We start from the raw sequence: 14,575 nt of genomic DNA, 5'->3' as shown, positions 1-14,575 counted from the left end.
GTGCTTTCATTTGCCAAGGGGGCTACACACCTTGGCCCTCCCTACCCTAAGGAAGTTTCAGGAGAGGTCTGAGCAGAAATGTACTGTATTGTGACTTTGACATCAAAGACAGCAGTGGTCTTTTTAATGCAGAGGAGTGTTTCCTCTTAGAATTCACAATGAATGTGCAGTGTTCCAGACTGCACAAGTCATATCATGTTTTCTTTTCTGCAAGATAAAGGGGTTGGAAATATGATTTTTCATTGCATTTATCTCTATGGAATCTTAAGACTCCATCAGGGATGATGGTCATTTCTAATTCTCCTACGCATCGTGGTGCCCATATCAGAATCCAGACTGGACTGACTCAGGGTCTGAGCCAGTTTGACAACTCTTGGGTACTTCTGCTGATAAGGAAGTTGACTAAGACCGTGGTAGGCATACAGAAATGAAGCTGCAAGGCACCACCATTCGCGCATTCAGCCCACATTCAGGCCTACCCCCTATCTTTCAGGCACTGCACCAGGCACTGGGAATGCAGAACCAGATGAGACATGGTCTGCTCAGAGAAGCCTTCTCAGTGGAGGAAAAAACAAGAAAAGTGCCATTGGAGGCCTGTCCTAGGGCACATGGCAATATAGAGGCAGGACAGCTACTTCAGCCCTGAGGTGTCCTTAGGCAGAACGGGAAGGGAGGATCAGAGCTCCACCTCACTTCTAAACAAGACAGGAGGATGATAGGTGCTTTCCCTTGACTGACCTGCAAAGGGACGGCTTTTTAAAACAAGCCAGATATCCATCTTCCAGGGAGACCGATTTTTTATGGCCAATTTTTTATGGACGGAAATACCTAGGAGGAAAGCACTGGTGAGTCTTTGGAAGTAGAGGGAGTCCCTGGAAAGGGGCTGCATTTCCTAAAGGGTGTCCCAAAGGGACTGAACTACGTCCACCCGGGAGAAAAAGACTCTAGCAGTGCGGGCGCGGGAGGGGGTCTGTCTGGAGTCATTCGATCTTGCCTGATGTGGCAACAAGGAAAGATTTGTTCCTTTTATTTATTTATTTTCAATCTTTAAAGATTTTTCTTTTCCCTTCCCCCCCACCCCAGACGCTCCGGTTTGGGTTTTCCATATGACTCATAATCCCTTCCGAAAGTGGAGTCGAATTCGTAAAAGTGGTGGAAGAGGGGAGGCAGGCTGGGAGCCCCGGGGAGTCTTCACTACCTACATTCCCACTCAGCCCCAGGCGCGAGCGGCGGCCGGGGCGGGGACACCCAGCCTGCGCCCGGGATGGCGGATACTATGCACACCCCGGCGGCCGGGACCCGGTGACTGGGCGCGGGAGGGTCTGCAGCGGGCGGCCGCTGCAGCAGCCACCGCACGGCCGCCGCCGCCCGCGGGCGCGAGTGTGCGCGGGTGTGGAAGGCCGGCGTGCGGGCCGCGAGGGGTGTGCGCGTGAGGCGGAGCGGGGCTCGCCCCTCGCCGGCGCCCGCCGCCCCGCCGGTGATCGCTCTCCGGCCGTCTCCAGCACCCTCGGCCCCCCACGGCCGTTGGTCCGGGCGGGGGAGGGAGAAAGTGAGACTCGGTGTCATCACCATCCATTGTCAGGAGGGGAGGAAATTGGAATCCAGCAGCGGAGAGCAGCAGCTGGGCGGTCACATCTGGGAATGCAAAGCCGACCTCCCCCTCCTCCTCCGCCACCTCCTCCTCTTTCACCCAGGATCACTTCCGAAACCACTTCGCCTTCAGCCCCTGCCTCGGCCAGAGGTTTCATTTTTAACTGAATATTTACGAAAGCTGGAAGCGTGCGAGGGGGGTGGGGTGGGGTGGAAATAGCGGCTGCTTCTTTTCCAGGGATTTATTTAATGGGGATGTGTTCAAGGCAAGAGCGAATTCAGAAGGATATCGACGTCGTGATCCAGAAGTCCAGAGCCGAGAAGGACTGCCTGTTTGCAGGTGAGTTCTCGCCTTTCCGGAGCCTCGGACCCAGCGCCAGCTTCCCCTGACCGCCCGCCGCCCCCCTTCTCAGTTCTCTGACCGCGACGTGTGTGGCTCGGGCTGGGGGTGGGTTGCACGTCCCCATTCCGGGGTTCATTTGGCAACAGCTGCTGCAGCCGGAGCGGGAGCCAAAAGGGGGAGGGGGCGCCAGCCTCTCCCCTACTCCCCCCCCCCCGAAGTCTGGGGCGGCCACCAGCTCTGGGGGCCGAACCACGGTGGCCCTAGCGGGATTCTAGGCGGAGGTGCCGTGCGTGGTCTTTTTAGCCCCCGGTGGATGCCCGGAGCGTCCCAGCCCGCCTCCGGGCTTTCAGCAGCGGCGGCCGAGCAGGGCGGGGAGGACCCGCGGGTTTGCGCAATGGGCTGAGCGGCGGCGGCCGGGAATGGAGTCCGCTGCGCTGCGCTACGCTGCGCTGGCCGGCAGCGCCCGGCGCCCAGGCCCCCGGGGGGCAGCGCTGGCCGGATCTCCGCGCCTTCAGCTTGCGTTAGTCCCCTCCGACTGGCAATGCGTTGCCCCGGAAAGAGAAGGGATTCTCGAGGTTCTCGAGGCGCCCTGCTCCCCTGCCTGGGGGTCGCCTTTCGTCCATTTTGCTCCCCCGGGAGAAGGATCGGATTTTGCTTTCTCAGCCGCGAGCTCGGCGGGGGCCGCTTCCGGCCACCCCGACCGGGAAATTCCCGCCGTTGCCATGGCACCCGGCACTTGTTGCGGGGGGCGGCCTCCCGCGGCACCCGTCCCGGGGTGCGCAGCATCCCCTCCTGCGCGGCGCGGAGAGGGGACCTCCGGGTTCTCCAGCCCACGTCTCCCGCCCCGCCAGGCCTTCCCTTGGCTCCACTAAATAGGGGGCCCGAGTCATGACCAAGGTTAAAAACCCACTCGAGAGGTAGCTTTTAACAGGACTTTTCCGTTTCAGATTTCAGATACTCAGACTCCACCTTTACTTTCACCTACGTTGGCGGCCCCAAAAGGTATTTGTGTGTATAGAGTTGCTTCATTTCCTGTTCACAGGCTTGTGTTTCCTTTGTTCTTAGCATGTTCCGTGTTTGGGTATTTTTTTTCTCCTGTTGCTGTCCTTTAGCCACATCCCAGGCTCAAGGTTCCCCCGTTTTAAATAAGAGGGGGCATAAATATGTTTGATTCAAGTGTTTCTAAGATCACGCCACAGGCAATGAGCAGAACTCTTGCACTGTTCATGTTAAAGCTGTTACACTGTAGTAGTTCGCTCTTGAGACGTTTGGGGGTTGATAGATTCAAGCGGGCGCAGAACTGGAATACAGGGTATGAAGTGAAATGCATAAAAGATATAAGATGTTGCAAAGTAGTTTGAACACAAGTTATAATTCTGGTGAGTTAGGGCTGCGTTTTCATGTTTTCTGAAGGTTGGCATAAATATGCAGTCTGCCAATTCTTCATACTTTTTTTTTTTTTTTAAGGAGCGGTATTTTGGTTTTCACATTTAGTTTTGGAAAGAATTTGGAAGTTACATGTAGCTGGAGTGTATAACTTCTCTCTTGAGGGGGAGGTATGACAGACGCATATATTAATACTAAATTGTTAACAGTTTGAAAGAAGTCCAAATCCAATTTTGTGTTTAGGAAGTAGAATTAAAATGAAAGGTAGCTTTTAAAATACGTCGTTCTGTCTTCACTTGTTAAGTTAGGATTTTCTTCCTTTTAGCCCTTTGGGGACACGGGTTTCAAAGAGCAGTGGCCACATATGAGAACTATCAGAGATTTAGCCTTGCTGTTAGGACTTGACATTCAATATCATTTGACCACATTCCAAAATATCGCTTAGCTTAATGGAAACATTTATGAACGTATAAATTGCAAAAGATGCTTTCTTCTGTAAATACATTTTTTAAAAGATTGGAATTAATGTGAATCTTTAAAATGCTTAGGATCTGTAATGCAATCTATATCTCAAAAAACCTTTAATTAAAACAGTTCTCACATTTCTCATATGTACACCCTAAGCCTCAGGATTGGTATATTGATTTGATTTACTAGTTGAGAACATAACACATATAACATGTACTTATTGGGAGAGAATAAAATTACAGTACTTCTTAATTTATGTGGTACTATCATCTTTGTAGTTACGAATAAAAAGAATAATTTAGAGGAGATTCAGCCAAATCAATGCTGCTCCTACACTTACTATCCAAAGGAAGTTGGTGTATGCCTAATATCCTTTTGGATTATTTTAACAGTTAAAATATGCCACGCGGCCCATTGAAAACATTCTCGATGCAGTCAGGTAGATAGCTGCTTGAGTGGTCAGTTCAACAGTTAACTGGTGTTCCACCCAGTGAGAGGTGTGGCCTGGGGAATGCTCTGGTTAGGTTTTTCAACTAACTGGCTTATTTTCCATAAGATACTTGAGTTCTTTTGGGCTCAGTTTACTTATCTTGTACGAGGGGGGAGTGAGCCTTGCACTTAATCTCTAAGATCTGTTAGATGCTGCAGTAAGGTTCTTTATCAGCAAATTATTGAACTGGTGTTAACACAGCAAGAGGTGGAGAAGGTATGAATGCCTCCAGGAGCAAGGGGGGGGGTTGCGATGAATAATTAACTAATTAAGATAACATCAGTTTTCACTGTAGGAACAAGCACCATGGTTGCTCTTAAAGTAAGAGATGTTTCCTGTTCTGTGTAATCCTATTAAGGGATAGTATTTTCTTTTGTCTCTGATTTAAATACCTGGGACTTGTGTATCTACTGAAGATGACTCTTACAGACTGTTCCTGTGAAAGCTTTGTCTCCTCAAAAGCTTCTTCCACAAAATGGTATACAAAAGGTTGTTTTAGTATGATAATGATAATAATCCCTTTAATGATAATCCCTCGATGCATTTATAGCTAATGGCAGAGAAAACATTTTTTTTTCCTGAAGGTAAAAATGCATTGTTTTCATTAACTATATTAGAACATGATATTTATTATGTATTTCTCATTGTGGCATGTCAATTGGGCATTTAAAATTTTAAAAAATCCTGCTGTTTTGATTGAAAGTGCTTATTAACTTACGATAGTCTATTCATAGTGTCATTTCTGGTAAACTAGACTTACTTCACCATTATAGGAGGTGGGAATCTTTAAGGATAGTACGTGATTATCTTCAATTATATTTAACTAACATTTCATCTAAACCATTGAGAACATATTTAAAAGATAATTTTCAATTCTGGTTGTAGATAAAACTTAGTAAACCATTTTCTCTTTCTCACACTTTCTACGAACAAGTTATACTTTGTTCTAAAGGCAAAGATTGACCTTACATGTTACTAGTCGAACAAAGAAATAATATGGAGAATTTTTTTACAGATACATTTTTTTATGTTTCTGTGGGTGAGTGGAAATGCCAAGAAGCGACTGTGTCAGGGCTGGCCAGTGGCCTGGTAAATTGACCTTTCATTTGGAGGTGGAAAGGCTTGTTGACATTTGCTGTTCTGCTGTCTTGGTGGACTTTAGGTGGGGAACAAGGAGGGAGTGGATGGTCAGCTGGGAGACTGAGTTCAGTTAGTTTTCCCCCAAGAGAAGGTTCATGGAATCATTATAGCCTCACTTTTGGATGTATAAACTGAGGCTGAGGGAATTTAAGAAACATGCTGAAATTTACTCAGTTCATTGAAGAAGCTACCATGCACACCGGTTCTGTCACCCTCTTGAGACCTGTGCTTATTCCTCTACACTAGTGTTCTCAGCCTCTTTGACTGAACATGGAGACACTTGAACATCAAAGGATCACACAGATACTGATTGGAGAGTGATAGTTTTAGTGTCTTTCGATTGAGAAATAATGAGAAAGAGGTGTTAAATGTTATGAATTTGATTATTAAGACCATCTACATATGCTTGAAAAATGTATGCTATTTATCCAGCTAGATAAAATTCTAGCATTGGTCTTGGTAGCACACCTCTGATTCCTGGACTTCTTGGAATAAGTTCACAGCTCTCATGGTCCAGGGCCTGCCATGGGCGCCTACCCAGTGCTGCTTCCAATTTCAGGGGTGTTTTAATGTCTGGCCTCACCTGTAGACAATTTGGAAGTTTACACAAAAGTCATTCCTTCCCCATACTTGTCATGCTTGTGCAATCTCATGCCTCCTTCTTTCTCCCTAATTGATTGATAGTAAAATCCTTAAGACTACAAAGGTTTGGGAATTCTGGTCCTTTTTTTTTTTTTTTTTTAAGATTTTATTTATTTATTTGACAGAGATAGAGACAGCCAGCGAAAGAGGGAACACAAGCAGGGGGAGTGGGAGAGGAAAAAGCAGGCTCATAGTGGAGGAGACTGATGTGGGGCTCGATCCCGTAATGCCGGGATCACGCCCTGAGCCGAAGGCAGACGCTTAACCTCTGTGCCACCCAGGCGCCCCTGGGAATTCTGGTCCTTCATCTCATTTGTAGTCAGTCATGGAGTTAGTGGTAGAAGAAACAGAAGGGAGAAAGTGAGTAGTGACAGCTACTAGGGATGGGAGAGCAGGCTGGGTCCGTGTTGCTAGTGGTCAGCAAAGACAAGGGCTGAACAGGGGGAGCCCCTGGGGCCTGGCTATGGATCTCTGCGGAATTCCCTGATTGTGAGCTTCCAGCAAGGAAAGTGTATCATGAGGATGTAACTGAGGTTTTAAAAATACACAAATAAGACGTGTTTAGTGTAAAAAAAAAAAGTTTTTTTGTTAAAAAGATAAGCCAAAAAAGAAAATAAGAAACACATGTTTTTTTCATCTATTAATGTGTTAGAATTTATTCTTTCGGAATTTTTATGTGTCTGTATGCTTATAAAATATGTGCATCCAGGGATTGTATTATACTCTTTTGAGACCTCAGTGTTTTTTCACCCAAGAATATAACAATGTCTTCCCTTTAGAAAGGATATGAAAATAAAGAAATGCTTATTAAATTGATAGTTTTCCAATCAAGGAGTGTGACTGCATGATAAGAAATCTAACTTTTAAACAGAAATTATTAATACATTAGAAATTTAGTATCTGGCAGAATGTTCAGAATTGCCTGTAGGTGTATACCTTTATTGTAGGAATAGACACTCTTTCATATGGTCATGGGTAGAGTGGCATCTTTTGAAGTATGCACCCCCCCCCCGCCTTTTAGGATATTCTATTCACATAACTATTTTGGAGCATCACATGTAACACTAACAATAGTGTCTGCAGTCCCTGAAGTCACATACTGCCTCTTCTTTTTCCCGGGCCTTTGCACATGCTGCAGAACACCCATCTACACCTTGTCCTCTCCACCCTCCCCCATCTCAACCCTGGGAGGCCTTTGTTGTTGGATCTTTGCTAAGCCAAATTCCCCTTTGAGGATCTTTTCTTGGCATCCCTTTCCCTATATTATTCTTATAGGTATTGCTAAAGCCATGTTGTCACATTGTATTGTTAGCACCTGTTCACTTGATCATCTGTCTGACCTTGAGCTCCTTGGAAGCACGGTCTGTCCTATTCATTGCAGTTTCCCCAGCCTCTAGCTACCTGCTCAGTAGTACAATATGTTTTTTGAATAAGTAGATATTGATTCAATTATTAAACGAATGTTAAAAGGTCTTCTGGCAGGTGAGAAGCAATTTCCTAACTAAATGGTCGGGTGTAGAGATAGTCAAATACTTCAAAAAGCCCCAAATCTGGTAATGTCACTTGGAATAGAGTTTCTTAAGAATCCACAAGCTGCATAGTCAAGTTATAAGCCCTGTGGCATGCTCAAATGCTTTTAGGGAACAGAAAGATAATGCAGTTGCTTAACATTATGAGAGAGTTAATGGGGACTATGACACACTGGAGAGTTTGGACTATAAAAGTATTTAATTCGGTTTAAAAAATCAATAACACTTTGGTGATCAAGCAGATTTTCTGGGGACCTTTGTCCACCTGGGCTCCCAGTGTTTAATTCCTTGCTCATGGGATGCCATGGAGAGAGGCAATCTACTTGATTGCTAAAGTGCATTTGTTTTGACTTTCTTCGAAAGGAGAAGTGTATGTGGGTGCAGGAATGGGGGCATTGAGGGTGGTGAAGTAGAAAAAGATCATCTCAAAAAGATTAATCAATTTTCATTGTGAAAGAATTACGTGCTCATTCTAGAAATCTTGAAATATGCAATTATTTTGAAACCATCAAGTGCTTCTTAAGATGTCATAATGAAAAGAATGATCATTTTTAAAAATCAGAAATTAGCATGTTCCTCTTGGCAATAGGGACTTGCTTTCCATAATTTTATACTGTATCAATTATTATCCAAAATAATGATTTAAAAAAAAAAAGTCTTTTCCTTTGATCCCCTGGGAACCTGCGTTGGAAGCTGGGGTGCCTGGTGGAAGGGAGTGTGAAGGAAGCCAAATGAGTGAGTGAGGTCTGAGCTTTCCCATCCTTTTGTAAATTATAGCTGCTCTGGTTCTTTTCTGTACAAATTTTTTTTGAAAAAGATTTCATTGTTAGATGAATTTAAAAACCACTGACTTAAAATCACCACCAATTTAACATAAATATAACTTTATTGAAACTTACATAGTAAAATATTTAAACTCCATTTATTTCATGGATTAAGATAATACTCTTAATCCTATTTATTGGGCATAGTCTCTCTGCTGTGCCTTTTGCCTCCCTTACATCCTATGTTTGCAACAAAGACAAGTAGGTATTTTGTCAGCTATTTTACATTTTATAGCTTAAGAAACTGAGGCTTGGGTAATTTCAATAGCTTACAGTTAGTAAGAAGCAGAGTAGGGATACATTGCAGTGTGTGTCGGTGTTTATGTAAGGTTAAGGGGCATTGGTTGAACTGGCATGACTAGGATAGTTGGGAATGTTTGGGGTTGGGGAGGGATTGCTTAGTGGGATGCCCGCCAGGGGCCGCACTGAAAATTCCACTGGCTGGCAAGGGAAATGCCTGAGCCCAGTGCTAAGCATTAATAGTGAGAAAATTATGTACGTTGGCTGTGGAAGCCTTACACAAATATTGGGCTGACCCATTTAAATTCCCCATCATTTCTCTCGGCAGCATTTTGAAAAATACATGTAAGAGAACATTTATCAGTCCTAAAAATATTTTGTAATTCTCTGCACAGATTTGCTTTTGGATAGACGGTGCTGTAGTAGATAAATCTTGCTTTAAGACAGCTGCCACTGACTTAGTATGAAATTGTTAAGTTATTCGCATGGCATCTTACTCTTTTTCACTCTCTGCATTTTTGAAATCCCATTTTCCATGTACCCCCAGGGAAGACTAATACGAATATGCTTTTATTAATAAGGCTTGTCACTCCTATTTTATTGGGACATAATTTAGGTTTTCTGTCCAGTTGCCTCACTTAAATGCTAGACACTTCAACCCAGCGTATCAAACAACCCATCACTTCCTTGTTAAAAGAAGCTTCTCTTCCCAGCCTTTCCCTCCTGTCACATCATTTGAGCCACTCAGGAGGAATCCGTCTCAGGTTTCATGTATACCACCTTCTTCTTCATTTCTTTCGAAGCTTCATTGGCTCTTTCTTTGAAATCATCGTGGGCATCTTCATCCCCCACAGGTGTCAACATTTGGTCCGGGTCCTGATCACCTTGACTTGGGTCAGTCACTTTAACCCAGTGTTTTAAAATTCTTGACTAACAGCTTCTCACCCATCCAGCTCATTGATAACCTGAACTCTTTCAGCATGAATTTCACCATAGCATTTTTCTGCTCAGAAGCCTTCACACGAGACCATGGTTTCCTCCATATCAAATCGAAACCCCCATCCTTGGCTTTCTAGATCCACCTTCCCCATCCAGTTGTTTGTACTTCTCAGGCTACCACTGCCCGTTTATTGACCTGGTCTCTCCGTTCAACAGCAGTTTGTATTTTGTGCAATAAGCATCCACAGCCGCTCAAGGTTTATTGATTGGTAGTTTCTGTGTCACATAATGTGCGTGGTTTGGATATCGAGATCATGATTTTTATTATCACAAATGCCAGTTCATTTAATCTTTTCTTTGACCACAAGTGGCATCTCTGTGAAACTTTATGATGTATTTATGCTCAAGAAGAGGATAGAGTAAGATCATGAGTAGGACAAATTGAGAATGAGAAGACAGTGAAATCTGAGGAGGTTGGGGTGAGAATATAAATAGACTGTTCCCAGTCCATTATAGAATAACGACGACAACAAGTTTTGGTTGTAGTTCATTTGCGTATCAGTGACATCCCAGTTTATGGCTGATACCTTCTTGGTATTAACAGAGGATGGCAAAGCACAACGTTAAATTTAAAAGGGAATCATCCACTTAAACCTTTATGCACTCAGATGAATTTTCCCTGTACAGAAATGAGTGGAAAGCTAGCTGCTGACTTTCCCCAAGATGTTTTCTTTCTGAACATTTTGAAATATAGATTGAAAAGATCTTACTGATGGCCTGAAAGTGTTCTTAGGATTTCTCAACCAACTCAGAAGTGTTGTAGCTATTTGGGTTTTCATCATTGTTTTGTCTAAAAAAACAGGTACAGGTTGTTATCCAAGAATCACTTATAGAATATTTACTGTATACAAAGTATAGAATGGAGCCAGAGACTAATGTAACTACTTTACATTTGTTAGGCTTTCACATCTATGAAGAAAAAGTTCAGACAAAATTGGAAAACAAACAAAAATGCTATTAAGGACAGAGCTGTGTAAAAGAGAAAATGTAAGTCAAATAAAAAAAAGTCACAAAAAATCAATATTCTGTTTAAAGGCGAGAATTCTGGTTCCTAGTGGAGTGCCTAGAATATAGTATATATCTCCTACTATTTCTTAAATGAGAGTAATATTTCTCTTACATTATGGGATAGCATTTCCCAAACTGTTTAATTAGGTGTTAGGTAGGTGGCCAAATATGTCTGGGAACTGCTTAAACAATATTAAACATTTCTAATGGTTGGCTTTTTGGAGCTTTTTATATATTAGTGTACATTATGCATATCCAGAAGGTGAATGAAGTATTCAGGGTTTCTCAGACTTATTTGATTACAGATCTGGAACATCTTGAGAAAGTTGTTTTGTGGAAAACGCTTTGGCAAACTCTGAGTCTTACTCATTAAAAAGAGTTTTTGAGTAAACAGCAGGATAGTTGAAATAGAAGTTGCCGATTCACAGTTGAGCCCTGAAGAATTTACTTTCATTAATTTGTAGAGAACTCGCTTTATGACCAGGAAAGCTTCGGCTAAAGGCATTTGGCATTTCGCTCCACTGACTTTTCTACGCGAGGATTTATTTCTCTGGGTCTCTCACTTTGTCATCAGTTGTGTTGAATCCATTTAGGATAAGAGCTTTCAGCTATTCTTCATCAGAGCCTTGAAGTTAAGCAGGGCCCACTTGGTACAGGATTAGAAGGCAGCCTCATAAGGAAGTGTTAGAGCGAGATGATGATTTTGTGTAGCAGAAGGACTCGTCGTGCCCTCTTAAATTCTGTCACTGTGACTGCAGTCGAGTTTCTTCGTGAGCAATCTTTGATGGAGCAGATACTTTTGGAGAACTTTGTGGTGAGGGAAATACGGAATTTAGCTACATGTTTCATTTTTTTGTTAAATTACATCTGGAAATCAATGAGGGTATTTATTCTACATTTATTTCTCTTCCAGTGGCCAAATGAGAAATTTACTGGAGGAGTTTTAAAATACTCAGAATTTTTCCAACGTGAGTCAGGAAGCAAACTATCTCTTTAATTTTTTTAGGCAGTGTCAGTCATTACACTTTAGGAAACCACATGCTACTTTTGGTAACACACGACTGGAGAATGAAGCTGGTGCTTTCAAGTGCAGTCCTGCGGACACAGTCAGGTATATATTGAAAATGACTCCTGGTAACAGCAGACCTGTTCCTATATGAACACTCCATAGCTTTTGTGGTTCAGGGAATCCACATACTGAAAATAGTAAATTCCAGGTTTTTCATTTTGAAATCAGTGTGCAAAATCTTGAGTGAGTGAATTCACGATTGTGATGATTCGTTTGTCAGTGTGTATCTGATCTTCGTAAGAACAAAGTTGTAGGTACTGGTATGTGGAAGACCTAACCAGAAGCTAAAGATCTTCATGGGTAAAAGCTGATGCAGTCACCATTTCTTATTAAAATGCACCCCAGCTAAATATGCAAGAAAAAAAAAAAAAGGCCCTCCAGCTGCAAAGCAGTCATTACTTTATTATCACTGCAGAATTTGATATGATTTCTCTAGTGAATGGTCAGATTCATTTTTAGTTAACTGAGAAAAAGTTTGAATAATTCACTGTGAGCCAAATTCTCTCCTGTTTCTTTTTGGAGCAGTCCATCCTTATGGGAAAACCAGCTTAGAATGGTGACTTAAGTGAGTTTCAATTAAAAAGAGAATTGCATAGTCTTGGCTGAATTTGACGCCCAAATGATGAAATTTGGAGCAAGAAAGATTTTAAACTTAGTTCTTAAAAAAGCATACTAGTTTGGGGGCCAGTTGGTTAACTGTCTGACTCTTGGTTTCGGCTCAGGTCATGATCTCATGGGTCGATTGATGGAGCCCTGCATGGGGCTCCGCACTCAGCAGGGAGTCTGCTTGAAGATTCTCTCCCTCTGGTCTTCCCCCCCACTTGTACAGTGTGCATGCACGTGCTCACTCGCTTTCAAATAAATAAATAAATCTTTTAAAAAATGAAATCATACTAGTTTGATTTTCTTTTTTAAATGAGTTGTAATTGACATATAACATCATATTTGTTTCAGATGTACAATATAATTTGGTATTTGTATATATTGTGAAATGATCACCACAATAAGTAATTAAGATCTGTCACCACACATAGTTACAAACATCTTGTTTTTCTTGTGACGAGGACTTTGATGATCTACTCTCTTCACAACTATCAAATATGCAGTACGGTACTATTAACTATAATCCCCACGTTGTACCTTATAGCCTCATGACTTAATTGTAACTGGAAGTTTGTACCTTCTGATTCCCTTCACCCATTTCTCTTACCCCCCCAGTGTGATTTAATGTGAACTTTCTGTGTTGACTTCCTGTGTCATTAATGTAGAATTTCCAGTGTCCTCAATTCTCGATGTCCAACATGCACAAAATCCTTTCCAGCTGTAGGTAATTGGCAGGAAAAATCCACTTAGGGCAGAAGTTTCGTGGAAGGTTTTTAAAAGCAGAAATGTGACATTTCCAGTCTTTGGGGTACATTCTGTGAAATGTTACATCTCAGATGCACTTTTAAAGATTTTATTTATTTGACAGAGATAGAGACAGCCAGCGAGAGAGGGAACACAAGCAGGGGGAGTGGGAGAGAAAGAAGCAGGCTCATAGCAGAGTAGCCTGATGTGGGGCTCGATCCCATAACGCTGGGATCACGCCCTGAGCCGAAGGCAGACGCTTAACCGCTGTGCCACCCAGGCGCCCCATCAGATGCACTTTTAGATGAAAATACAGGTGCTTCCCACTACACACCTATTAGAATGGCCAAAATCCAGAACCTTGAGAACACCAGATGTTGGCGAGGACGTGGAGCAACAGGAGCTCTGATTCATTGCTGGTGGGAGTGCAAAATGGTACAGCCACTTAGAAGACAGTTTGGCAGTTTCTTACAAAACTAAACATACTCTTGCCATGCTGTACAGCAATCACACTCCTCTGTATTCACCCAAAGAAGTTGAAAACTTAGGTTTACACAAAACCTGCACATGGATGTTTATAGCAGCTTTATTCAAAGCTGCCCAAACCTGGAAGCAACCAAGATGTCTTTCCCTTAGTGAATGGATAAGTCATCGGTGATATATACAGACAATGGAATATTATTCAGCACTAAAAAGGATATGCTATCAAGCCTTGAAAAGACATGGGGGGAGGAATTCCTGTGACTGACTGAACAAGACCAATCTCAAAGGCTATAGACTGTATGATTCCAACTATACGACACTTTGGAAAAGGCAAAAGTATGGAGACAGGGACAAGATAGGTGGTTGCTGGGGGTTACGGGAAAGGAAGGAATGAATAGGTGGAACAGAGGACTTTAGGGCAGTGAAGCTATTCTGTATGGTACTATAATGGTGCGTACTCGTCATTCTCCATTTTTACAGATTCACAGAATGTGCAACACCAAGAGTGACTCTTGGTGATACGGACTCTTGGTGATAATGATGTGTTTCTGTGGGTCCATCATCAGTAATAAGTGTACCACTCTGATGGGGCATGTTGATCATGGGACAGGCTCTGCACATGTGGAATAGAGGGTATATGGGAAATCTCTGTACATTCTGCTCAATTTTGGTGTGATCTCCAAACTACTCTAAAAATTAAAGTCTATTAAAAAAACAGCCAGACAAGAAAGGCAGGTGCTTGCCCAGACTTTTTCAACTTCTAAATAAGGACTCTTTTCTATAGAAGTTTGAGAATTTCTTTTTTACATTACACAGGCATATAAATTTGAATTAGGAAAATATAAAATCAGCTATTAATTTTTATTAAATAAAAGTGCCTTGGCACAAAACTGAAACAAATAGCCTGTATACCTATGTACCTAATTCCATAGAATAAAATCACCATTTTTTTTTAAGATTTTATTTATTTATTTGACAGAGAGACAGCCAGTGAGAGAGGGAACACAAGCAAGGGGG

At 42.7% G+C, this 14,575-nt stretch overlaps 1 protein-coding gene across 3 annotated transcripts in view; it reads left to right on the top strand.

Moving 5' to 3' along the window:
* Positions 1 to 1,106: 1,106 nt before the first annotated feature.
* The window catches only part of PARP8 (poly(ADP-ribose) polymerase family member 8), a 177,020-nt gene continuing 163,551 nt past the window's right edge, over positions 1,107 to 14,575 (top strand). For 2 of the 3 annotated variants that reach the window (XR_004624292.1, XM_034656940.1), the window contains exons 1-3: positions 1,606 to 1,741; positions 1,829 to 1,930; positions 2,881 to 2,935. Coding sequence is in view for 2 of the 3 variants with exons in the window: in XM_034656940.1 (XP_034512831.1) it covers positions 1,642 to 1,741; positions 1,829 to 1,930; positions 2,881 to 2,935 (257 nt within the window). In the remaining variant the exon portion in view is untranslated. Of the gene's footprint in view, positions 1,742 to 1,828; positions 1,931 to 2,880; positions 2,936 to 14,575 lie in introns of all 3 variants that reach the window. The other variant, XM_002919636.4, reaches the window with a different exon arrangement.

The sequence above is a fragment of the Ailuropoda melanoleuca genome, chromosome 3, assembly GCF_002007445.2.
Source record: "Ailuropoda melanoleuca isolate Jingjing chromosome 3, ASM200744v2, whole genome shotgun sequence".
Taxonomy (NCBI): Eukaryota; Metazoa; Chordata; class Mammalia; order Carnivora; family Ursidae; genus Ailuropoda; species Ailuropoda melanoleuca.
The sequence above is the reverse complement of the archived record's forward strand: the minus strand, read 5'-3'. Positions and strand labels throughout refer to the sequence as shown.